The sequence below is a fragment of the Sprattus sprattus genome (genome assembly GCF_963457725.1).
Source record: "Sprattus sprattus genome assembly, chromosome: 3".
Taxonomy (NCBI): Eukaryota; Metazoa; Chordata; class Actinopteri; order Clupeiformes; family Clupeidae; genus Sprattus; species Sprattus sprattus.
This window is the reverse complement of record NC_137922.1, coordinates 2,405,911-2,432,795: the sequence shown is the minus strand read 5'-3', so window position 1 is coordinate 2,432,795 and position 26,885 is coordinate 2,405,911. Positions and strand designations below refer to the sequence as shown.

At 41.5% G+C, this 26,885-nt stretch overlaps 2 protein-coding genes across 3 annotated transcripts in view; both read right to left on the bottom strand.

The window, feature by feature from the left end:
• Nucleotides 1–10,468: 10,468 nt before the first annotated feature.
• Nucleotides 10,469–25,844, bottom strand: lin54 (lin-54 DREAM MuvB core complex component). Of its 2 annotated transcripts, none has more exons than XM_080834084.1 (14): nt 25,694–25,844; nt 21,884–22,598; nt 17,971–18,094; nt 17,067–17,191; nt 16,550–16,705; nt 15,876–16,083; nt 15,207–15,280; nt 14,634–14,816; nt 13,802–13,893; nt 13,594–13,686; nt 13,393–13,495; nt 12,416–12,553; nt 11,655–11,857; nt 10,469–11,306 (listed from the first exon to the last, which is right to left on the bottom strand). In XM_080834084.1, exons 2-14 carry the CDS (start codon nt 22,589–22,591, stop codon nt 11,117–11,119), a joined length of 2,397 nt encoding a protein of 798 aa, XP_080690210.1. In that variant the 5' UTR covers nt 22,592–22,598; nt 25,694–25,844; the 3' UTR covers nt 10,469–11,116. The 2 variants fall into 2 exon arrangements, with proteins under 2 accessions (XP_080690210.1, XP_080690211.1); XM_080834085.1 differs by having other exon boundaries at nt 13,594–13,665.
• Nucleotides 25,845–26,650: 806 nt separating this feature from the next.
• The window catches only part of cplane1 (ciliogenesis and planar polarity effector 1), a gene marked incomplete at both ends in the record, with an annotated part of 67,173 nt that continues 66,938 nt past the window's right edge, over nt 26,651–26,885 (bottom strand). Inside the window, 1 exon segment of the mRNA XM_080834573.1 lies at nt 26,651–26,782. Coding sequence (XP_080690699.1) covers nt 26,651–26,782 — 132 coding nt within the window.

Here is a 26,885-nt window from a genome sequence, read left to right as displayed (position 1 = left end):
CTCCTCCGCCTCCTCCTCCATTAAAACTACCCCTGTAACTCCCCTGTCCCAATTTCTGTCACTCATTCCTATTTCTGTCATGTCAGTCAAAGTAATTTCTTGAAGTCGCTTTTGGACGTCTATGTGGGTCCTCCTTCGAATCGTGTGCGAGCAGACAGGCAGAGTCTTTCTATTCATTTTTGTTCTAAAAAAAAAAAATTGCCTGCATCAGGTGGAAGCACTGTTTGTAACATTTTAGATAAATAGATGGTTTTGGGGTGGTACGTTTATGGTCATAGTTATTTCCATGTCCACTTCCTCGACAATTGGTACAAATTTTACAGCTCGTCTGATGATCTGATGATCATTTATCCCAAATATTAGACAAACATACCAGACAACAATGAACTCTGGGTAGTTATAAACAGGAATCACAATTTTGATTGGCTGGGACGCTTTATTAGGATTCCAGTTTATGACTACCCAGAGTGCATTGTCTGAAATGTTTGTCGGATATTTGGAATAAATGAACATTTACTCTTCCTTTCCCTAAATTGGATTATTAGTTTAACCACAAGGTATTCATTAGCACTGTCCATTTGAAAGATATGCAATTATAGCCACCAACATGTTTACGGGGACGTATTTAACACCATCAAGAAAACGAGCCGTTAAATCTGTACTATAAATACCGTCCTGAATAACTTAAGAAAATGAAAAAAAATAGCCTTGCATCTTATAGGCCGGCTTTGGGAGACATGTAGCGGGACACAGACTACTTTTGGATTACAAACAACATTGGATTATCGCAGATGGGATACATCTATTTTGTGGTGAGTTTGAACAATTGTCCTTTACCAAACTATCGGGCTGTCACTATTGTGTCATTGTTGGGTCACAACTAGCAGCTGGATGTTATTGATTAGCTTGGGCATTCAACGCATTGTGTAAAGTCTAGATACCTTAGTAAAGAAAATCAATTCAGACCGACAATACAGCCGACTGCGAGGAGTTGTGATGTGAACGTGTTTAATTAATTTTAATATCTTAAAGGCACCCAGTGCAACTTTCGAGGCTTAAAAAATAAACATTAAATTTCTAGTCTTTTTTACACGTAGTAAGTTTCAATAACTCCATACCATTACATACCGACATTCAAGCAGCAAAGATGAGACGTCGTTGTGTGGTGAGAACTGATAGAAAATCGATAACAACAACAATCGCAGCCATTTTCTATATTTTTTGTAACCTACAATAAATAAAGCAGGCTTCCAGTCAATGGAAAAATGGCTTCTCCCCACCGGCGATTGTTGTTGTTTACGATTTTCTATCAGTTCTCACCACACAACGACGTCTCATCTTTGCTCCTTGAATGTCGATATGTAATGGTATGGAGTTATTGAAACTTACTACGTTCAAAAAAGACTAGAAATTGAATGTTTATTTTACATTGAATGTTTACATAAAGTTGCACTGGGTGCCTTTAAGTGACCATCATTTCTGGCTACTTTAATAACTCCCGAACGAACCTGAGAAGGAGCTCATTAGTTGACCCCAGGATAGACAGCGCTAGCTAATGGCCTGGCTATCACGTAGATTAGCTGACTCCCATATCTTGTGTTGCTTGTAAAAGTAGCAACACGGACGTAATTCTGTTCTCAGACCAAACGACCAGTGTGAGGGCCACGGGTTATGTGTTATAAGATATCACGAAATACATGATATGAAGTATGATATGATATCATAGAATGTATCACTAACTGATATTTAATAGCATTTCATCACTCAATGTGGTTGTTTTGGCTAGCTCTGGCTAGCTGGCATTCTTGCTAAAACACAGGCGCCCACAAGATAGATCACTTCTTGCATAGCACCGATGTATAACGGTATTAGCTTTGAATTATTTGTGAAACCATCTACCCCCTATAACTTCACGATCACCTGTATAACACAGACACTGTATTAGTCTTATCTAGCCATACGATGGCATTTCACCCGCACCACTGCGAACAGTTCTGTTCTGGGCAGCGGGAACATGCTTGACTGTAACTTTAACAATGATGCTGGCTGTCATAGCAAATTAGTACACGCAAAATGTAGCAGAACAAGGGGGCAGATGTCTATTGTTGTTTTTATCATTGTTGTTGTTGTTATTGTAATTATCGTCATCGCCGTTATTGTTATTGTTGGTATTATGATGATGATTATCATTATGGTTGTCCTACCAATTCACGGAGATCTGTGCCACGCTTTACATAACTTACACCGTTTTCCTACAATTGTATTCCAAGTCATACGCAAGTTTGACAATATCCATATCATCAACTTTATATAGGGGCAATCTAGTTTTATGTAACAATCTATAAAATGTGAAAATCAATACTTACTTCGCGAGCTCAATGGATGATGTGCGGGCCAAATATTCGTCCGTTGGGATGATGGCGCGTCCGCGTCCGCGTCAGCGTATCCGATACTGGTGCGTCGCGGAGGCGCATGCGGCTGTGCACGGTGGCATTGCAATGCATTGCTGTACGCCAGCAGCCAGGAGCTTGTGCGACAGCTACGCGGATCTGGTGATAGGCTTCAGATATACTGTTTGTACTTTGTGTATCACAGTATGTCAATCCATCAACACTTACTGGAGGGAACTGTTCAGTCGTGTCTGCTCCAGCAAAAATTGTACCAACGTCCGTTAAATGTCACGGCGCGTCCGCGTTTGTGAATCAGATTTGGATCCGGTCATGATCCGCGTTTTGACAGTAGAATGTGCGGCGGTGCGCGGTTGCGGCGCTGATCCTCCAAGCAGAACCAAAACGAACGTGACTGTGACGCGGATGTGATCAGTTGAAAGCGGATCCGTATCGGAGTCCTCTGCTGTCTGGGAAGCAGCCGAAGTCTTCTCAGCTGTGTTCCTTCCGATTATTTTCTTAGATTGATGCGCGTTCTCGTGAAAGTGGATTTGCATACATACACGCCCCGCCAGCTCCTAATTAGGAGACGCAATTTTAGAAACGTGTGCTGTCAGAATCTCCCGAATCCACACGAAAGCAACTCGTAACAGGTGTTCATTAATAAGGTGGAGATCTTTATTACGTTGAACTTCCGAAGTCCGTAAAACACATTTAAGAATCAAAAAATAGCCACCATAATTATTTACACCAGACGATACAAGGCTGCACTTTTGCATGTAGATTAGCCTGCTGATTAGTAGAGATTGATATAAAGCACCCGTTATAATAGTACATTGAAAAGGCCCTCTTATCACAGTCTTCCATACCTTAACCCTGTCCTTTTTTCCCTTTTGCAGATGTACTGTCCATTCTGTGGATCTGCACTTACAGCTCTCCTGGCCTTTTGCTGTGCATGTGCCAAAAATATAACGTTTTTAAAGCAGGTCAATATGGAGACACCTGCCACTCATGCACAAGTCGATGCTGCACAACCTAGCACCAGTGCTCAGATTGTGTTCTTGTATTTACAAAATCACTTCTCTCTATCACTATCCAGGTTCAGTAAATGGCATTTAAGGTGTACTAAAATATCCTGCACAAAGTAATTTTATAGGAACATAATTAAATACAAACTCAATAAAAGCATTGAATCAATATGTAATTCCTGTGTGTTATTTTCCCAGAGGGAAACTCAAGCATAGAGACATTTTTTTAAGTTTAGGGAAGTTAAAGCAAGGGAGAGAAAGTCTTTCTTTTCGGAGAAACGTCAGGCCTCTCAGTGCGAAAAGAAAGAGAAACCAGTGAAGGTATGAACTGTTGTTTACATTACATAGGTTGTTGCATAGATTTCGCTGTCAGTGTAGGCAGTATTCTCAACACCTCCTCCGGTCATGCGATTGTTAATATGCAGTATGCCTAGTGTCTACTTCATTTACTTTATCAATGTAATGGTTAAATACACTGAGTGCAAAATATGAATACATTTATATATATTCCATGGTAAAAATGTTTAATTATTTGACCAATTTTAGAGTTTTATTCAATTTTGTTCCTGAAATCCAAAATCCACCCTTTTGATGATATTTTTTTTATCCCAATCGTCCTAAAACCTTTTGAACAGCAAATATCAAAGTCTTGATCTAGATCAAAAACAAAACTGGATTACTTGATCTAAGCTGATTTCAGAATCCTTTTTTTCCCTTTTGAATTTTTTTTTTTCTGTACTGTATCCAATCTGAAATCAAATCAGAATACTTCTGAAAACCGGGTCCCCAGTAATCCAAATTGATCAATACAACTGGGGGTAATTTCATGGTGCAATACTTAGGAATCGTCACATAAATTGTTTAAAACTGTAACACAAACAAAAACTTGGATTTGTCTTTTTCAAATTGTTCAATGCAACCTAACAAATGCATGTCAATACTGCATTGTTTCACATGAAAGCATGAATGAGAACAAAATGCCTTGGCAAATGTCTTATACTTGTGAATTGTTGAATACATGTTAAAGTGGCTTCTCTACTCTTGATTAGTGTACGATAGTTATGACGCTTTTAAAATTCCACCCAAAGTGTTTTGGATCTTGAGTACAAGGACTGTCCATTCATCATGGAGCTCCCCAGTTGCCTCTACAAACCCTATGCAAGGTACAGCCACCTTAAGAATCTAAAGCCTCGTCACCACACCACATCAGTGGTCATTGGAACACAAAGCAGCTGTACTTTAGAAATCCAGGACTTCATTGCCGTCTGCAAAACAGGAAACGTTCTATACATTTCTGCAACTTTTTTACTAGAATTTTTTTTAATGTAAATAGAAAAAAAAAACATTCCAATGTCAGGTCTGGATCACTTAACTGACCTGGGTACAAGTAGGACACACAATAAAATTGAGACTTTAAATAGATTTAGCTTTTCCTTGGCTACCCAGAGAAAAAATAATGCAGCAAGTTTTGTATGTAATACAAATGTATTTTATTCATAATATGGTAAAAAATAATTGCTGAAAAAAGAAAGCTGATAATAATAGTAGTAATAAAAAAGGTGAAGTAGTAGCTTCCTGTTGCCTCTCTGCAGTCATCAAGTGTGACGTATGGAGACAGATGTCAGTGCCATCACCAGCATCATATCCTGTGCCATAATATACAAGAGAGTACAGACATTAGTTTAACTCAGTCGATTCCTCCATTAATCAAAATTCAATGGAATGACCCAAGCTACATTCTGATGATCAGAGATGGTCACAGTTTCTGCCTACTATCTAGACAACCTGTAATTATTTCTCCTTGTAGTCATTTGGAATGGTGACTCACCCATGTCCATGAAGCTGTAGGGGGTGGGGCTGGTGGAGTCGGTGCCTATCAATTATAAATACAAAATATCACTATAGATTCTGGTATAAAATACCACTTTCATGAAGAAACAAATTCAATTCACAGTCTTCTGGACACTCTCCTGATTCTTTCACAAACAACTGGTAGATCTGATGAATACTCTTCTTTCCTATGCCACAACACAGCATCCTCAAAATCACTTTGTCATTTAATCTGTATTTTAAACGTACCTGTATCCAGAGGGACAGAAAGCTCCTCTTGTTTGGCCAAGCTCATCTCCTGCTCCCTCTTCTCAGTGAGGACGGCCTCCTCAACATCACAGTCAGGACTCTCTGATGAAAGTAAAAGTAAGACGCACAGGCACTCGGTTTGTGTCATTTACAAGTAGCGTCCTGCCCCTAGGAAGGTGGAGGTCTGTGCCCATCCACTTATTACAACAAGTTTAACCATATAGATTCTGGTGTATAATTAAAACTGGATATTTAAACGTCATTATCACAAATTTCATACAAGTGAATGTCTCAGGCACATTTATGTGTTCTATTCTTACTATGGTCCTCCATATCACTTACGGTTTCCCATGCAGACCTGGATGACTAGTGTATCTTCCAGGACCATGTCTTGCCATCTCTGGCTACAGGCTTTTTTGCCTGTCAAAGATATGCAGCCTACAGAAAAGATGATGCAAACTTATGTATGATCAGGAGGAAAGCATGTGATGATTATATCACTACATAGCACTAGTTAAGTATACACTGTTGTTTATTCTTACTAATGTGCTTCCCCATGTTATCCTGGATGACTAGTGCGTCTTGAAGGACCATGTCTTGCCATCTCTGGCTACAGGCCTTTTTGCCCGTCAGTGATATGCAGCCTACAAAGAGGGGAAAATACAGTCAAACTAAGACTTTGAGTCTAGTATGTGAGTTATTTCACTACATGATTCTACTAATGTCCACACTGTACTCTTTTGTATTGTATTGTGGTTCCTTACGCTTCCAAAAGTTGTCCTGGATGATTGGTGTCTTTTGCAAGACCATGTCTTCCATGCTCTGGCTTTGTCCGCTTCCCAAAGTTGTCAAAGGTACCCAGTCTATCAAAAAAGTGAAATGAAAAAATAGTCAGTCAAAGAGTTTAAGTTAAGATTTTATGCGAACATTAATACATTACACTGCTGTATTCTTCATTGTATTCTTTGCATTCTTACTCAATGATTGGGTCTTTCCTTCTCCACAACCATTTCTAGTCTCTACCGATGCCTTGACCTGGACCTGTAGGACTTCAGCAGTCTTTTGTTGTTGCACCTTCTGAGGCCTGCGCCTCTCCTGAGAAGCCTGGAGGGGGGTGTCCATTTTCTCCTGGACTTGGCTCCTCATTGCTGGACCATCTTCCTGCCTCGGCTTCCACCCTGAGGCCACAAGTCGAGCTCTTCTCACTGTCTCCTTCAACCTCTCCTGGTCCATCTTCTCCATGGCCTGCATCTTGCTGATGCGGTAGTTCCTTCGTCTCTGCCTCACTCCTCTTTTACGTATCCTGTCCCTGATGTTGGCAAATGCAGCCCTCAGGCCATCCATAAAGCATCCACAACATTCCATCTTCAGCTTCAGTTCGTTCAAATAAATCCAGGCAGAAATATTCTCTCAAATACTGTCTCTTGCTCAAGTCAAGTGAAAGTGTCTCAAGTTTAACACTACTAGTGTTCTTAGAGTCTAGAATTCTTCTTTTTCAAAGTAGAATTCACAGAGTAGAATGCTCAGAGCATTCCAACCAGCGATGTCATGAGTGAATGATGCTGATTAATTGCTTCTGATTGAAATGCTGGTCAGATTTTTAGCCTATGTGAAGCTCATCAGATATTAAAAAGAAATAAAACTGAAAATATTATTTTAATTTAAGACACTGGGTAACGGGTTTATTCATCTGTTGCGATTTTACCAGGCGTTATGTTAAAGTTGCCCTGACAACCGTATGTTTTGATCCCACAGCTGTTCACAACGCCTCCCTTAATTAGTGTCCATTTTTAATTTGCAAAATTCATCGGATTGAAAGCGGAGCAGAGATTCGCATTTTCTTTAGCCAGATGAATTGATATAGTAATATGGCTATATGGTTTATCCCGAGTTCTATAAAGGTTTTGGCTCTAGCAAATATTTTCAGCGTAGGCTATTCCATTCTGGCTTAAACTGATTCAATGCTGATGTGAACTGAATAGCGAATGGTTCATTCACGAACACCGTTTGTGAGAAAACAAATACGTTGCAAAAAGGTGGTGTACATATTATCCAGAAGATCAAAACATAACATAATAACATGAAAACATATCATTATAATATAATATGTTAGCAAGGACATCAAAAAAGAAAATGGATTAGTTTAACACTGTTAAATCACTTTTTGCTGTCCTTATGGAATGGTGATTCTCTTCGTCCAATAATCGAATTGAAGTTACGATGCAATATCTTTGTGTGGTCCACTGTTGCCCACTTTCATGTTTTATGGATTATAATCAAGGACCACACCTTTAACTAGATGAACTAGGATTACTGATTCATGAACTAACAACTTCACATCACATGAGCAATAAACACTGGGATCTCCAATCTAGCAACAATCACTGTTCATTGTCTGAATGACATTTTTTCTTGCTGTTGGCAGAAAGTCTTACATTTTAAGACTTTTAAAGTCATATCCCTTATTCTGATAACATGGATTCAAATACAGCAAACTCTAATCTCCTTAACAACAACCATATTGCCATGTATCCCCAACATAAACCGCTTCCTCTCCACCACATCTATTAAATGGAATCATTTTAATCTAATACAAACCCACACACTTGAAGTGGAATCACTTACCAGACTTAAACATGCACATCTAAAAAGGATTTTAAAAAAAATGCCAGATCCATGTTTTAAAGAACAGTATAAATTTAATTTGCTTGTAATTTGTGTACAACATACTGCTCACAGATCACCATCACATATTCTTTGCTAATTAATTTTAATTATCTGCAATACTTGGGTGTTATAACAGTGAGTATAAACGAGATAAATTAAACACATAAAGACAGGGCAGGGGAGAAAAATAACACATTTACACAAAAAAAGGGGGTAAAAGCAATGGGTGGGATACTTTTATGTTAACAGAAATACAGGCAAATTCACACCAACATATACAATCCACAGATTCTGAATCCTAGTGAGCTGTTGTGTGAAGTCTTCGGTACACCGGTGAGGCAGAGTAAAACTACAATTATATTTCGGTCAGGATCTTGTAGTACAGGAAGTGTTTGAAGAGAGTACAATGAAGCTCTGTACTTCTGCACTTGAACGAGACCACATGGTTGAATCACCTGAAAGAAGCTGTTTTTCCCGAAAAGGGCAGACTTTCAAGCTCCAATTTCCTGTTTGGTTTTGATAATCGGGCACAGCATCTGCAGACCTGACTGGCGGTCCATTTCCAGATATGGTCAGGGGGTGAGAGTTGAGCGTGGGACTTGATTGTGCTTTGTGTCTGTCGGCAACCCTCGCAAACAATCCCACCACCAGGGGGCACACTCTGGGACACTCATTTTGCATGCAGACAGCTGAAAATAATTTGTAAAAATTGATTGAAACTATTTGGGCTGAATCTAGCAGTCCTTGCTGGTTTAAGAACAGTGAAAATGATCCTTATGACGTCTGGAGTGCTTGGGATGATAAGAGATGGGGAAACACAATCAATGGGTATAGGCATCACAAGGCAGGTCTCCTTTGAATTTGTTTGCAAATGCATAGTCAAACTACATCTGATGCCCAAACTCATGCGAGTTACAGTCAGTGCAGGGAAATGCCTAAACGCTTAAGAAACTCAACAAAGCCCTGAGTAATAGGTGGTGGCTAAGGCATACTGTTCACGTCGGGGTGGAGAATGCAGGGGATCGGTCTCAACACAAGGAGCCACAAAAAAAAAAAAAAAAAGTATAAATCATTCATTGACAGTTCAAACCACACTTCCAAGATGCATGCAATGGAAATCAGATGGGGGAGAAAAAAATTAAAACTGATCCCAAACTTAAAATTTGTACACCTCATTTTTTTTTTTTTACAACCTGCTAAGACCCTGAATACACTGCTAAAACCTCCTTGTTCAATCCAAAACATTTGTTTGCACTACAACCAGTCATTTCCTAATTAACAGAGAAAGGCACTGCAACCCAGACACGTTTAACATGGACCAATGATCATGACGCATGGTTCTCCTGTGCATCATGTTGTGTTACTGACGTCATAATCCACCCAACACGAACACATTAACTACAGCAACAGAAATGTCATGAGGTATTGGACATCATGTTTAGCCTGGCAGCCTTGCAGGCATCATGTGGCTGCTGAACAGGAAATCCTAGTTTTTGGGACAAGCCAGTCAACTTACGCAGGGTTTTGGAACGACCATTATTATAATGGAGACCCATGTTATGACTGCATACTTCCTCACATCTACTGGCGTGTTGGACAGACAGAGTGTGTTAGCCCATTTTAAAGAGCTGCTCCATCTGCATGAATGGGTGGGTCAAGAGAGTCCATCAGGACCTGAAGAGATGTAATGCATGGAAGAACAGTGGGGTTTTGCCTTCAATAGCTTTTTAAAACAGATTATTAATACTTTCAGATCTTATAGTGCCTGTGGCCTAGTTTATTTGAAATTACACTTTATTAGTCAATTTCCCTTGACAGTTCTTGATAATTTAGTAACAATTCTATATTTCAAAAAGTCTGTACATCTTTATGAAAATGTTTTAAAATTTTAAGGCCAAAAATGTCCATAATTTACCAGTTAATAGCACAGCGAAAAAAACAAAAAAAGAACTAGGAATAATAATATTAAGCTACCTCTAGCATAACTCTGAATAGGAATTTAGAACGGGCAAACACTTATGTTCCAAATATGTGACTGCCCGTGGTTGCTGCAGCCAAACTCTGGACCACGCTGATATCATTGCCCACACACTTGTGTGATACACAAGGTAGCTCAGAGATAATTACCGGAGTAACTTTCCACCCACTTCTGGTTGGCTCAATCCCCAACCTCAAGATTAAAATAAATACAAAAAGAAGCATCTCTTTAATTATAGGCTACAGTATAGGCTACCTGCTGAACAGAAGTCATGATTGGAAAATGAGCTGAATGCTGAATATGCAGACGCCTCAGCTGAGCCTTCTAGGTGGAGCAATTAGTTGAAAATGAGCATTTCAGAGACATCTGAAACCGGTTGCACCAAAGATCAGCAATTTCCATGATGGATAAAAAAAAAATGTAATGAAAAATCATTGAAATTAAGAAATTAAAAACCTACTTCAAAAGGAAATATAAACACTCTAAACACATCCCAAAAAAAAAAGCATACTGTGCAATACTACTCTGCGGGAGCCCACAAAATATCATTCCTGCTTTGAATGCCATTTCTGTCCAAGCATTTCCCATTTCTTTCCACAGCGCTCTCCTCAACAACAATATGCTGGAAGAGACTGCGCTGGTAAGGGGACATTAGGTCTCTGGCCTTCCCCTCCAGCTGACCTCTCCCAGGACTTTAGGCAACCGGAGCCTCCACAAAGAAGCTGAAACTCCACTGCCTCGTCTCTCCTGTGGCTGGCCCATCGCCTGATTGGCAAAGGGACATTCCTTCCTACCAGTCAACCAGGCAAGGTGGGGTATCCCTGCCAATGCTAGGGGCTTGAGGAGGTCTTCCAGCTTATATGCCAGACAGATAAGTGTGGTTGGGTTGGTTTGGGAGGATGTGACCGTGGCTGTACCCATTTCAGCGGCCTGTGAGATGTCCGGTGGTCAGCTGGTGGTAGCTAGTGCCGGCTAGTCTAGCAGCAGTCCGTCTTGGCTTTGCCGGCATAGTTAATGATTCTCTTGAGACAGCGGCCAAACTCCTCCAGGATGACCCGCTCGGCCATCGCCTGCGACTGATTGGACAGTTCCGCTTGCTCGGCCTGCTCCATCAGACACTCGACCGTGGCTTCGGCTACTTCCTTCGTGACAAACGTGTAAGGTTGCCTGAGAACGAGAACACAAGTCAACAGTCAGTCAGCCTATGGAAACAACTCAGAAATCGCCTCTTGCAATTGATATTTGCCCTCTACAGAACCCAGCTGTTTGGGAATATATTGCACAAACACAACCGTCAGACGAAACAAACAACAAACAAAATGCACACGAGTTTTGCTTCTACACAACTGTTAAGAAAATTCCATGATATTCCAGGACTGTGCATGCAAAATGGTAAAATTCCATGACTTTCCAGGTCTGGAAAAACTTTTATGAAATTCCATGATATTCCAGAAATTCCATGACCCGTGGGAACCCAAGCACAACTGTCAGATAGGAGGAGCTGGATGGTCTTACTTTCCCCCGCCGCTGGATATGGCTGGAGTGGTGCGCGTCAGCAGGTCTGAGATCTGTGACGAGAGCTTGGTCTTGGCCGCTGTCTGCTGCTGCACTCTGACCTCGGCTGCGTCAGCCAGGTGCATCAGAGTCTTCCTCTCAGGACTCTCCTCAAAGTTCTTGCAGCCCACACACTTACAGATGGACGAGCACATGATCTTGGCCTGTTCGATCCAGCAAGGCCGAGCACACACACACACACACACACACACACACACACACACAGACACAGACACACAGACACACAGACACACAGACACACAGACACACAGACACACAGACACACAGACACACAGACACAGACACAGACACAGACACAGACACACACACACACAGAGACACACACACACACACAGAGACACACACACACAGAGACACACACACACAGAGACACACACACACAGAGACACACACACACACAGACACACACACACACACACACAGACACACACACAGAGGGATGAATGGTTACTCAAAGCTTTTGACATCTGTTAAAGGTTTTATGGAAAGACACTGCTCATTTTCAGTTTTACCAATTTTGAATGCAATGTATTAACAACTGGGTCGTAGGCAACTGGGTCGTAGGCTACTGGGTCGTAGGCAACTGGGTCGTAGGCAACTGGGTCGTAGGCTACTGGGTCGTAGGCTACATTTTTTCGACAAGGCCTGCTACTTATTTCACCACCTTACCACATTGGGCCTTTCTTTAACAGGGAACTGACCTCGTAACACTCGCAGTAGTTCTTCAGGCAGCCCGAGCGCTTGCAGTTGCAGCCCTTGCTGTGTCTGCGGTCCGACTCGCCTTCCTTGCCTTTGCCAATTTTGGGCTTGAAGGCTTCTGGGTTCCGATCCAGACACGCCTATGAGCACACAAACAGTCTCACTCAGATACGACAAAGCACCAACAGCTGGATTCATGACTTAATGCAGGAGTCTTCAACGTTTTTCAGGCCAGGGACCCCCAAACTGATGGCGAGATGAGCAGGGACCCCCTACTATATAAATTGCCTAAAATTTTGTTTATAATATACTGGGCCTAGTGCCAAATAAACATAGCTACCCTGTTATTGTGTATTCAATACTAAGCTATTCAAATAATACAAAGGTTAATATATTCATTGTATTACATTACAGTGCAGATAGACATTCTTAACAATATCTGCACACCCTGGGCATTACCGGGATTCTGACGGCGTTAGCAGCTTGCTCTACCACTTGAGCTACACCTTACTTGCAATGTATAAATATGACTATTTTACCTGTTAACCTGAGCATCACTGGAAGCTCAATAATACAATTTCATGATTCTTGACTCAACTTCAAAGCTTAGCAATATACCAGACAAATATATTAACATACTTGGACATGCCACTGGTACATTTAAGGCATGGTTGGTATTATGAGATTGGGTTCATCATCGCCTTATGTATTTAGCTCTTTGGTGCTTTTCAAAACACTGAAGAGGCAGCTACGTTTAGCTAAGGACGTCTCAAAGTTGAGATTTTGTCTCCACTAGGTCATGAGAAGGGCACAGATCTTCTGGAAGCAGATGAAGTGTCAAACTTCACTGTGTGTCAGAGTCAAGCCCATTCTTTTTATTTGTTAAATTTGTTGATTTTTTTTACCAGAGGCTCCTGTAAGTATGCAATAAGCAACCTTAATAAGCAACCTTAATGATCCTGTTGTGAGTAGCTCTTACCTTGATAGCTTTTAATCGCTCAGACTCGTGCTCCAGGTTGTTAAAGCAGTTGGTGCAGTTACAGTTGCTGCAAAACTCCCCATTGGCAAAGCAGTCGCAATAACTAGAGGAGGGTCATTTGAAATAAATTATTGAATAAATAAAACCCTCCAAATAAATAAGAGTGAAATGTTACCAACAAGGATCATGGAAATGACTTACAGTTTCAGACACTGTGATTTTGTACAATTGCATGGCTTCCTTTGTCTTGACGTTGATTCGGATGCTGACAGACTAGAAGGGAAGTCAGACAGACTTTTGGAAGTCAACATAAGAGGTTAATATGGATCTTCAGCAAGCTTGTATGGAATTTGCAAATGGAATTATAAAACAATAACAAACAATTCATCTTCTCCCCTCTGTCTCTTACCCATTAAGAGGGAGTCTGGCTTGTGTCTGTACACAGGTTGGGCTGGAGAATCCAGAGCTGCCGGCCAGGGTCACTAACGTTGACTGCTGAAGCTGAGGAACAAGCAGTGTCACAAGTAGCGTCACACAAGCAATATTGTACTGAGAGAATGAAATAAAAAACAAACAGTATGTTGCACAGTCCAGGGCTCTGTTCTTTGGATATAGACTACGGTCAAAAGATGACAGAGTAAAGGTCAAGTTGCTTATTTGGAAAAAACATAATAAAATAAAGCATTTTCAGCTCAAATCTGTTTTCACAGTGACCTGTACACTGATAGATAATTAAGTCAGCTTGGAATTTCATTCTGACCAATTAGAAGATCCGGATCACAGTGTTACCATGGCTGATGGCTGTGATGTCCACACCCACATAGCAACCAATGTGGACCTGGCAGGCATGCAATGTGACATGCAACAATCTTGACTGCCGTTGTTACAGTTTGCACAAGGCTGTGGCAAGACTGTTTACAGGCTATCCTAATCCTTCCATCATCAAAAGGTGGCATTAAAAAAGTTCCTGTCAATGCATTATGGTCTTACACACAACCCAGCTGTATTAAGGTCATCAGGATAAGGGCGTGGCTGTATACAAGTGTAGCCTAGTTAGTAGCCAACAGGAAGCCTATTCAACCCAAGGCTGCTCTGTTGCCTCAATACTTTATAGAAAAGCAGCATGTTAGTTGGGATGCCGTTGAGAAACCCACCTTATTGATCACGTTTACAAAAATATTGGCCTCCAGTGGAGAGCCTCGTAACTGAGGGGTGTCTGGAGTTGTGTTGTGTCTCCTGACCTGTGTGACGTATGGCGCCGAGAGAACGGCGTATCCCATGTTCCCCGAGCCAGGGGCGGGGGCGAGTAAGGTTCCGTGGGGGAGGGGCTGGAGCTGCGGGAGGGGCGTGGCTGGCATGATGAGGCGCTGCTGTTGGCTGGTCACCACCTGGGTGGCGGTCGACGTCAGAGGTTTGGGCACGACCTGGACGAGGGACAGGAAGCGTCGAGCCAGTTACAACAGACAGATTGGGCAGGCCTTAGAAGTCTAGAAAGGTCTGACATTCGTTAAGATAAAACGTTAATGGGAAATCTTATGAACCAAGATGGGACCCAGTCACAAGGTTGATTCCACCAGAGATCCATTACTGACCCTTGCCTTGAGCTGGGTGAATGTAGGGAAAAAACTAAAACACTTATGGAGGTCCTAGTTTAGTAAGGAGCATCTCTAAACATAATCCTTATCTACAGACATCTTTGAAGACTCAATTCAAAGCGGTTTGGTTTAGCGCAGTCTCAGGTGTGATCACATTCAGTAAATAACCACACGAGTGAAGCAGGAACTCACAAAGGGAGGGTGGAGAGAGAACCTCACCTGCTTCATGGTTTGAGCAGAAACAATGGGAACAGACATCCTGACGGTATGAGAGTTGACCACCATGGGCTTGGCTATCAGGGGAGAAAAGGGAAGGGTCAATCAACAAAAAGCAGCAAATCCTCGACCACACTCAACAGCTGGTTCTGAGGGGCCTGATTTGTAGAACACTGGCTTATACTAGGTAGGGTTCCCACGCTAAGGCAAATGTCAAATTCCACGACCTATAATGAATGGAAAATCAGTCTGCCAGTGTGCCGAGCAGACAAAAACCAAACACAGTATTTTAAAACCATCAGGCCATATTTAGGAGAGGTGTTCTGCCTGCTTGACACTTGTTACACATAGCTTGTACTAGCACAGCTTAACAGCGACGGTGAGTGCAAATTAAGAATCATGCTCACCTGTTTAGCTGTCCACATCTAACTCGGCTAACTGCACAATGAAATTACGAAATTGATATCACTAAACTTTACGGCATGGATCGCTCCTCTCGGTAAATATTGGACAAAGAAAAACATCAAATCCCCTGACTTTCCATGTCTGGAAAAGTCTTTTTTTTTTTACAATTCCATGATATTCCCGAAATTCCATGACCCATGCGAAGCCATAGGCCATAGGAGACGCTGCAGGAGTCAGAGGAGCAGAGAGGAGCAGAGAGGAGCCCACCTGGCAGTAAGGAGGCGGTGACACTGGGACTGCTGCCCGTGGGTGCAGGGGGGCTGCCGCTCGATGCCGTCACCAGGCGTACGTAATGGAAGCGGCTGCCGGGGACCTGGATGTGCTGCACATTGGGAGAGGTGGACAGGGGGACGATGGTCTTGAACTGGGGTCCCCCCACCCCACCCACTGTGACCGTCTGGACTGGCTTCACCGTCTACAATAGTGGAGAGGGAAGGAAAGGTTGGTGGATTTAGAGAAACTAGATGATGGTGAAGGCATCACACTGAAAGACTCCATGCCAATAGTCCAGCTAAAGACTTAATCATCTGCGTATAGAGAAACTAGATGATGGTGAAGACATCACGCTGAAAGACTCCATGCCAATAGTCCAGCTAAAGACTTAATCATCTGCGTTTAGAGAAACTAGATGATGGTGAAGGCATCACACTGAAAGACTCCATGCCAATAGTCCAGCTAAAGACTTAATCATCTGCGTTTAGAGAAACTAGATGATGGTGAAGGCATCACACTGAAAGACTCCATGCCAATAGTCCAGCTAAAGACTTAATCATCTGCGTTTAGAGAAACTAGATGATGGTGAAGGCATCACACTGAAAGACTCCATGCCAATAGTCCAGCTAAAGACTTAATCATCTGCGCCTGAAGGAGAAGGGCCTCACCTGTGTGGTGGAGTGGCTGAGCCCAGCTTTGGCAGGAGAGGAGGGCGTAGACTGCTGCATGTGGAGGATCTGCTGGCCCAGAGCCATACTGAGGGGAACAGCCACAGACTTCTGAGGTGACGCAGGCGATGGGGACGCCACCGACACTACCGTCAGCTGTGGACAAACACATTAGGTGATTAATAGGGGTGCACGATTCAGAAAATGTCACGATTCGATACCGATTTTTAGGCTCACGATTCGAAAATCGATTTTCGATTCAAAAATGATTCTCCATTAAAAAAAATTGATTCACAGTACGTAAATGTTAGTGCTGTCAAATGATTAAAATCGATTTTTTTGCACACCCCTAGTGATTAATGGACCATTTTCATACTAGGTGACAAATGGTCCAAGAAGGGCACACATGTCCTCAGTATGTGTGCTCTCGTGGAATATGTGGAGAAGTGTCACACAACAATCACAGGTGCACAGTGTGGAAATGTTTATGGTGCAAACTTGTAAAAAATGGACTGACCTTGCTGGGAGACTTGAGGGGGGAGATGGCCATCTTACTGGACCCACTCTGAGTGGAGCTGAGCACATCCATAACGGAGATGGTCCGAGGGGGTGTGAGCGGGGAACTCTGGGTCAGAACCCGCCCTGCGGAGCGGAACACAACAAGTCTCAGAGAACCAGATACCAGCTACGCAACAAGGAACTACTAAGAACTTTTTTTACCACTGCACCTTCAACTCTTCTCTGGTTAGTCCTGAATCATTTGAAACTGATTGAATATCACATACAGAAAATCAGATCCTCAAGATCATATGACATCGTGGTAAAATGATCATAGCTGAAATGTCATGATGATGATGATGATGATGATGATGATGATGATTCTACCCTCATTCATTCCAGTATAAGGCTGAACTTTGTTCTAGTTGTCATACAATTAAATTACACCATCATTTTGCAAAATGAATCACATGATGAGAAAATTCATTTTGCATTAATCTCAGGCATGTTGATAAGCAAATCTATAAATGCCACTGGTTCATTCAGAAAGGAACAGCGTTATGGCTTTACACAGCATCTGAAGCCAAGACAAGCCACCTTACTTATCAAGCCAAGCATCTGCCCAATGCACTGTAAACATTTTCAAATATTTACAAATTGACAGGAAACAAGTGCCTTTGTGTTTACACTTAATGTACATGCAAAAATCTAGCCTAGTATCATTATTATTTCTGGAGTTGTCACTTGATGCATGTTTTGTTGCATTTTGAGGTGAATCCCAGGTTTTTTTTGTCATCCTCTGTGATTATAAGTCTAATGCTTTTTTTTTTTTTAATTATTGCTGCCGTGCTACCAAAACACGTACCGACGTCAAACCGATTCCAGAATGCACTACTAGTCTTCATAGATAGAGGGCGCCTCACCTGTCATCATACCACCAGGGGCCAGAGACGTTTGGCTGTTCAAGCCTTTGCTGTTAAGAGCCTTTGTGATGATGAACTTGGTGATCATGGGGGCAGTAGTGGAGACTGGGACCTTCTTGGTGATCTGTCCAAAAACAACCCACATTAAATGTTGTGGTAGGACAGAAAAACCATATGTACCATGGAAATAAACATTGAGAGAGGAATATTTAAGACATGATCATCATACAATATAGCTATCTGTAGTTTATGCTGTTGCTGTTATAACACCAGCCACATCTTTTGAAGGTAAATGTTGCAAAATTGCGGTGTGCAGATCTGATGTAAGAACTTGTAGAATGCAATGTGAGAACTAGTAAAACTAAAATCTGAACTCGTATGTTTACATTTTCACTCAAAGAAGATATTCACACACATACCAAAGTTCCTAATGTGAAGTCATAGGAAAAATATTCACAAATGTGTAGATTGATATTTCCATAGATACAATAGACACATATGTGCTCTCACGTCACAAAGTGAAAAATCTGTGTGCCTTGACTTTAGCGACTCTGACGATACATCAAAACCAACTTGCACATGTAGCTTTCACAGTGAGAGAGTATGGAGTGGAGTGAACCAATCAGAAATCAGAAGAAGTGCTCTTTTCTGGTTGAAACAGCAGCGGTTGCACAAGAGGTAAAGGTGTGATCACAGGCACTAAGAGGGCAGAGCCGGCCTGAAGTTCATAAGTGAAAGGTTTGGTTAAAGCTGACCAATAGCATCCCTCGAGCAATCCCTTTAAACCAAATGCGTCAGATTTGATGAGAGATGGCGACATCACTGTGGGTCCTGGATGGTTTTACAAGGAATAAATCAGTGCTGTTTCTGTTGTTTCAAACAATCACATGCGCTTGTCAGAGCAGTTTTAAAATGCCCTACCACATCCCTTCAAACTGTTATAGTGTTTTAAAACGCCCTACCACATCCCTTCAAACTGTTATAGTGTTTTAAAACGCCCTACCACATCCCTTCAAACTGTTATAGTGTTAGGGAAGCCTGTGTAAAAAAAAAAAAAGGTTTTGCTCACTTTGATTCCATGAGGATCGAACATTATCTTTATTGAATAGATATTTCCAATCTCCCGTAGGCCTATATTGTAGATCTTTTATTTGGGACTAGAATGTAAAATGTCCAAACATGCATAACATATGATGGGCTACATATTCAATTTCATAAATCACAATTTCGAAAAAATAATCTTACGCTTTTAGGCTACTACTGCAGGAGTATACTAGATGTATCTAAGGTAACTATGGTATACAACGTTAATAATCTTACGCTTTTAGGCTACTACTGCAGGAGTATACTAGATGTATCTAAGGTAACTATGGTATACAACGTTAATTAGACTACTACTGCAGGAGTATAGTAGATCAATCTAAGGTAACTATGGTATACAACGTTAATTAGACTACTACTGCAGGAGTATAGTAGATCAATCTAAGGTAACTATGGTATACAACGTTAATTAGACTACTACTGCAGGAGTATAGTAGATCAATCTAAGGTAACTATGGTATACAACGTTAATTAGACTACTACTGCAGGAGTATACTAGATGTATCTAAGGTAACTATGGTATACAACGTTAATAATCTTACGCTTTTAGGCTACTACTGCAGGAGTATACTAGATGTAACTAAGGTAACTATGGTATACAACGTTAATTAGACTGAAACTGACACCCTGGCAGTGAAAGCCTGGATCAACAGTGGAGAGTGGACATAAAGTATTCATTGGCGTAATACAAGCCTTCTGGTGACTATTGTTAAACTGACGATACGAGATATCAGGGAAACAGGGACAAGGAAAAAAAACATGATGTGTAAAACGGAAGAGTGGCAGTTATCAGTAGTCACACGTGTATTAAGGCATGTATGTACAGTCCTGTTTAGAGAAAAAACATGTTTAGCTCGTAAAACTACTTTCTTCAGTCACTGACAACGGTGTTGGATAGTGTGCTTGGTGACAGTTGTTACACTGTTAAGAACCCCAAATCCAAAGCCGTTTCTGATTCTACGCTTGATAGCTCTCTACAGAACAATTTGGTTGATCGGTTGATTTTGTTAATTCATTAGCTCTCCTGACTACACACTGACTGTGGTAGACTTTAACGATGGGCATATTTTCAATAATAATTTTCGACCTTTATTTGCTATGGTTGCTATAGTTATCATTGAAAGTTTATGTACAGACCTGTGTTTAAGCTGATTTAAGCTATGGTAGTTGATGTTATGCACTATGGAAAATAAGATAAAACTGGGATTTCCCACAAGCTCTCGCATTTTTCAAAATATTTACCTTCATACACATTAACTTTTGTTTTAACACAATTAACATAATAACACGATAATAACATAATTAACGGGAGAGCCTCTGTTAAGTCATGGGTGACAATCCACACATCTAGAGAGTAAGAGAGGCCAAACCTGAGACCAACAGAATCTGGGTGATCTCTTTGCTTTGATTTTCAAAGATTCAGAAAACCCCGGGTTTATTATACAACTGTGTACGAGTATATTAAGACCTTTAGGTTTTGAAAACCTCAGTCTTGGCCCAGTCTCTTCATATATTCTCTAGTACTACAACCATTTAACCAAGTTCATTTTAAAAACACACCTCTTGCTGCGGTTAATGTTGATAGTAAACAAGCAAAACACCAATTGAGCAGAAGCTTTTTTTCTTTATCTGTTCATACTGGTCCTGACATTAGTGAAAGGCCACGTTCTGCAGAAATCACCAGTTGGACTCCTACAAGTACTCAAGAAACTGCTGAATCAGACACACGGCTTGATCCTGACACCCTTTCCTTAAAAGGCTCTTCCATAAGAACACATGTACAGCTATGCAACAGGTGCTCAGTTTCACTGAGACAAGGAAACTCACACGCACAGGCCCACCACCTGTCTTCTGTTACTGACTTAAGCATAAGCACAAACCCCAGAGAGAGCCAGGCATACATCTTTAGATCAGCACCACAAACAAGTGGCGTCTATCGATTAAAAACAAACTAATTAATCGTACAATTTGCTATGATTTATCGCAATTCATCGCTTTTTTGTTCTTATGGCTGAAGCTTGTAATAATGGATATTTAAATCAAATCATGGAATTAATGTAGAATCTACACAAAGGATATCCAAATTCAAATACTGTTGATTAATAACATCTTTTTAACTTTGAACACAGATTCTGTCCTGTGAACTACAGATTTACAATAAAACCATTGAGGCCATCAAAACTGACTGTCAGCTTAAAATTGAAGGGCATATAGCAAGTAAAGTGTGAAGGGACTTCTTTTTGAATGGGGATTGAGGGAGGGGCAGAGAAGAAGAGAGATGAACGTTTGGGAGGGAGATACTTTAGAGGGAGCAAGTGACTAGTTGTGAATTAGAACGTGGAGTGCAGCCCGGTACTACGTCATCACGTCAGCCAAGTTAAGTCACATGCAAGAGCCACATCAGAGGTTTACCTCGAAACACAGGCAGTTGACAAACAAGACGCTGGCTAAATAATCTTGTTGCTATCTGACAAAATGCTTGCTCAATGACAGCCTGCTACCTGCCAATGATCTTATGTGCTGAGGTGTGTTTTTTTTTACTGTCTCCACACTGTACTCCTCTAGGAGCATAGTCTGGGTATTGTCTTTTTTTCTCTCCTCCCCTCCCCAATGTTATGCTGTAATTTCCCCCCCCCAACCATGAATTTCCCTCGGGATTAATAAAGTATCCATCTATCTATCTATCTATCTGCTTTCTGAGCTGTCGGCTTACGTGCCGTTCAAATAGCTGCTGTTGTTGTTGGGGCACTATTATTGTTTGCCTTCTAAGCAGGGCTTTATGGAGCTCTATGACTCATGGCAACTGACTCACCTGTAAAGTCTTGGGGTGCTGACCCTGCTGGACCGTCTGAGCTGCGCCCATCAGCTGACTGGCAGTGCTCAGTGCTTGGACCCCGACCATTGGCTTCAGGTCGGTGCGGCCCCCGATGGTCACCACCTTAAACTGTTGCGGCTGCCCTTTGCCATCCCCAGCGCTCAGCAGGGTGCCAGCTTTGGCAGCCGAGTGGGGCATCGCCAAAACAATTGGCTGGCCACCCTTTCCGAGAGTCGTGACCATCAGCTTCTGGCCGTCTTGCTTCAGCAACTGTGGCTTGAGCTCCGAACCGGGGGAGGACGCCATCTTGTTGAGGATGAGTTGGTGATTGGCAGGGAGGGCAAGAGAAGTGGACAGCCTCTGCAGACTCCCAGTGACCTGTGGGCTGCAGGGCTGGAGAGTCATGGCAGAGCTGGAGGGGGTGAGGAGGAGCTGGGTGCCCGTGCTCCCGCTCGAGAGGGTAGAGTCCGTGCTGGTTAGGGTGGTCATGGCCTGAGTTCTCTGCACGGGAATAGATGGTGCTGCTGTGCACAGAGTCACTATCTCCGGCACCTCCGTCTCCATGGGAACAGGAGTGTCCTGCCTCTCCAGGGCGTGGGGTGGAGCAGGGCAGACAGCATGAAGGTCATCGTCAGTGACGATGGCCTCGGTGTCCATGATCTCATCTGGGAGCAGGCTGTTTAGCTCAGGAGGCACCACGTCCATTTTGTCACTAAAAGATGCACACAAATCAGTTTACACTTCACAGCTAACTCTGTAATGGGTCATGAAACAATACTCTTAATAACATAAATCAGAACAATCACATTACTCACAACAGTCGTCTACTTGGAAAATCTAAATCCAGTTTCAAAAAGTGGTTAACTGTTACAATTTTTGGTGTACTGTAAATTCTGTCCACAAGTGGCTGCTATTTCCCCTGTTATTTTCCAAGAAAAACAAACTGCAGCAAGGCAGATCCAAACTATTTATTACTCAGCATTAGGACCTCGGCCAGTTGAAGTTTTTACAGATCTTACTTGACAGGAAATATTTTTCAAGTTCAAAAAGCCTACTTACTTTCAGACTAAGGAGCAAGTGGATTCAGTAATTTTCCACCAGAAGGTATTTTCCGGTTGACTTAAGTTGGTCCACAAATATTGGCAAAAACAAAAATCACTCAGATTTAACTCAAGAAACACTGAAACTGTGCCAAAGCAATTGCGAGACTCATATTCAGTTAGATGGCAGTTGGGCCAGGTACAGAGTACATTTAAATGCCTTAGCAGACCAGCAAGATCCCTCTCAGAGTATAAACTGGGATAGAAGAATCAGCCAAAATAATGTGTAGATCCAAAGATGTACTTGAATATCCTTAAACTGAATCCAGGTCTAAATATATCCATGTGTACATCGTAAACAGTCCATCACAATGTGAGAAACCAGTGGCAAGACACCACATTCAATTTGATTCTAACAGGCAATCATATCTTCAGTTGCAAATCTATTCACTTGCACAAATTGTGTCAAATGAATGACACAAAAACAAGGATCCTGCAAATGGTAAATGCATGTAATGATGTTTAACCCACACACGGTGGTTATATGTACCAGTAAGACTGCAGAACACGCAAATGAACAGTAGATAGCCTAAATTGGCGTATACGCTCAAAACCTCTGGTGTTGAAAGTCACTTTAAAGCATGATATAACGTTTTGACTAAACCAACACTTCCAGGGGCAGAACACAGGGCTTGTTGTTAGGCTAGCATTTAGTTAACGGTAGATCTTAAAACTCTCTATGGATCAAATCGTCATAGCACCCACTTGTGCAGTGAGTTCGTTTTAACTACAAACATCCAAACATCAAAGAGACTGAATTAAGTTATAAGACATTAGCTTGCTAACACCTTAACTTCAATTATATGTTTACAAATAACACGAAGCTTCAAAATTGGCTAACTTGATAGCGACCCTGCAATTGTACATAGGAGATCAGGGATTATTGACCAGTGCCGTTATGGTTACAAAACCGATCGCAGAACGCAATGCCATTGTTCTTCACGATAAATGTACGGCAGACTGCTTTGCATAAGTTGTTTGGCCTGCATATGTCAACAAAGCAACTTGACATGACCCATGGCGTGGACGCATCGGAACGTTAACTCACGACAGACGTCTACAAAATATCAATTTAAAACTAGATTTTAACTCGGTCTCTTTCGAAGTCGAATTTATGTTAAAGCCTTCTCAATAATCTCCCCTACCTCAAGAGTAAGCCATGCCAAATACCCCAGCCTGTAAACGTTACCGAATAAAACTGCCAGTCCGATACTCTTTTGACAGAACCACGAGAACACTGATTGCGTGGGTCAATTCAAGAAACAGTTGTTATTAAAATACGCATCGATTTCAAACAGTACTAGAATAACACTGAAAGAGTGGCTAACACTGCGTTTCTATTTCAGGCCGGGGTTGGATTTCGAAAGATCCGCCATTTTCAACTCGTCATCAGTTCATCTTATGAGAAGAGATAACAAGGGATACCAAAAATACCCATCATAATATAATGTTGGCTAGTTTATGACCGCATGCCATATGATAGATGGATATTTCAGGCACTGTATGTTACAACTCACCAGATGGTTGTACCGTGACAACCAGAATCGGTTGTCAATTACGGTGTGGTTTCAGTACTCGGTCAAGTGTAGAAATCAGAAACCTTTCCATGATCCACAATGTACAACTGCATATGATCACAGAGTATCCACTCTACGTTTTATTTGTATCACCAGTAACTAACAATATTGCTATGGCGAGGATACAAGTCCACACGTTGAAAGAGTACAACAACATAATATAAGAGACCTGGCTGATTCAAGGAAAAAACAGCTAGCTATGGAATATTTATTAACGTTTCTTGCTAACCAGCTAGCTACAAGGGCAAAGGGACCAAAGACAGCAATCAATGACTTCATATTCTCTCTGTACTAGCTGTCACAGTTATTCAAAGTAACGAGATAGAACTAAATAAACAAGGAACAGCAGACATCTTTCAGATGTCATTACTAACGGCATGTGTCAATAAGTGGTTTAACTAAGGCAACGTTAAGCTAATTAGCCAACTCTTGTCAGTGGTAAAACAGTGTGAGAAAAGTAATGACAAGAGAAATATCGGCCTTTAAGTTTTAGTAGTTACTCAAGCCAGCAACACGGACATTCTTTAGATTTTAGGCTAAGCAAGTTGACGTTAACCCACTTGCAACTCGCAACTGGCTTAATGTTACAGGCCAGTTAACGCGTCAATCGTAGCTAATAGCTGACTTTGCTAACTATTAATACAATCGCATGTCCACTTCGGCAACATTAGCTAAGGCAGATATCTGTTAGCATGCTAACTTCAAAACACAACCCAATAAGTCAGCTAGTTTGATAGTTCTTACGTGTTAGGTTAAATAAGGATGGTTCAATGGCTAGCTGGGTGTTTAGCCACTAAAGTTAAATTATTGTTGACTTAGGGAGACAACCACGCACGTTCACATATAACTTGTTAAAGTAACAGGGCAGCTACCAAATGGTAGCTAACAAGCTGCAATTACAGGATATTTTCTGTTGCAAAGGGCAATAGTCTGCAGCATCAAACCTCACTGCAGAATGTCAGCTGTTTGCTAGCTAGCGAGCTATGATTACTTAAAGCTAGCCATCTGGTTCGCATTGGGCTTCCTGAGTTGCTGGTAGCTGCTAAGGGTTAGCAACATAGCAATGTAGCTAACGTTGGCTAATATCATATTGCCTCCTCACTGGAAAAAGAGATTACAGAAATTCTTACACAGTTTGCCGAATGTCCTGTAGCAATTGTTTTTAGCAGGTTCGAACTTCTTGTCATATCCAGCCCCTCTCAACCGAGGATGGGTGTTTCTGCATCTCGATACTACACCAGCAAACGAAGACGATTGTTTAAAATAACGCGCCTAGCGCCATTTCACCTCCAACATCCCATAATAATGCCACGCCCTCCATGGAAACCACGTATATCGTCACCACCCGACTTCCGCTCTGTGAAAATACACTTAAGGGTACATAACCTTAGAATCATTATGCGAGTTAATGTGCAGTGTGTGTTGTATTCCGGGTTCCCACCGGTTTTCATTGACAACATTGTCTCTTTACAAGCTACAACATTGTATACTTTAAAGAAGGGCCTAAACTCTGAATGGAAATTAAACAACAATATTTCCTATTACTTTTGTGAAAGACTCGTTAGGCTTTGTCAGTTCAAGTAAAAATTGTATCACGCTGCATACAAAACACAACACAATCAAATTTCCGAACTTTTCCAAAACTTTCAATTCATTTACTGAATTTCATGACTTTTCCAGGCCTTGAAAACGGGATTTTAAAATTCCATGAACTCTCAAGGATTTCCATGACCGTGGGAACCTATGTGCAAGTTGAACTAAACTTGTTTTTTCTACATACAGTGCTTGCAATACTTTCCGAGAATCTGATGGAAACAGCTTTTGTTTTGGCCACTGAAGTAAAATGTTTCAGTCACTGTAAAGATGTAGTGTTTTTGACATTACTGTCAAAGTGAAGGTTCACTTTAAATTTAATATGTCAGCATAAGGGAAAATGTCTCTCTTAAACAACAAAGTATCATGTTTATGTGAGTAAGTTTTTCTGGCACCACCTAGTTTAGAAACAACATTTATTTTTTACGAACAAAATGTAAAAAATAGCAAAAAAATATTAATATTTCTCAAAACATTTCTTAGTTTCATCATATCTAGTAGTCATCCTCTTCCACTCCGGCCACCATTTTCTCGATGGCGTCCCAGTTAAGTTTGCTCATAATACTCCCAGTGCTCTCTGAGAGAGTCTCAAGGGCATCCAGGTCATCCTCAATCCCTCTGACCCCCTGTAGGTGAAAATAGGGTGAAAAACATTCACAGGGTGAAAACATACCCATTTCAAACCAAGCCAATTTCACTCTCACTTACACTTTCAATCTCACTTAACGG

Coding starts and splice junctions, on each gene's coding strand:
- lin54 (XM_080834084.1), bottom strand. CDS start 22,591: ATGGACGTGGTGCCTCCTGAGCTAAACAGCCTGCTCCCAGATGAGATC. Junction 16,706..17,066: donor CCCTCAAGTCTCCCAGCAAG/GTCAGTCCATTT, acceptor GTTTGTCCACAG/CTGACGGTAGTGTCGGTGGC. Junction 11,858..12,415: donor ACTACTGCGAGTGTTACGAG/GTCAGTTCCCTG, acceptor TGGATCGAACAG/GCCAAGATCATGTGCTCGTC.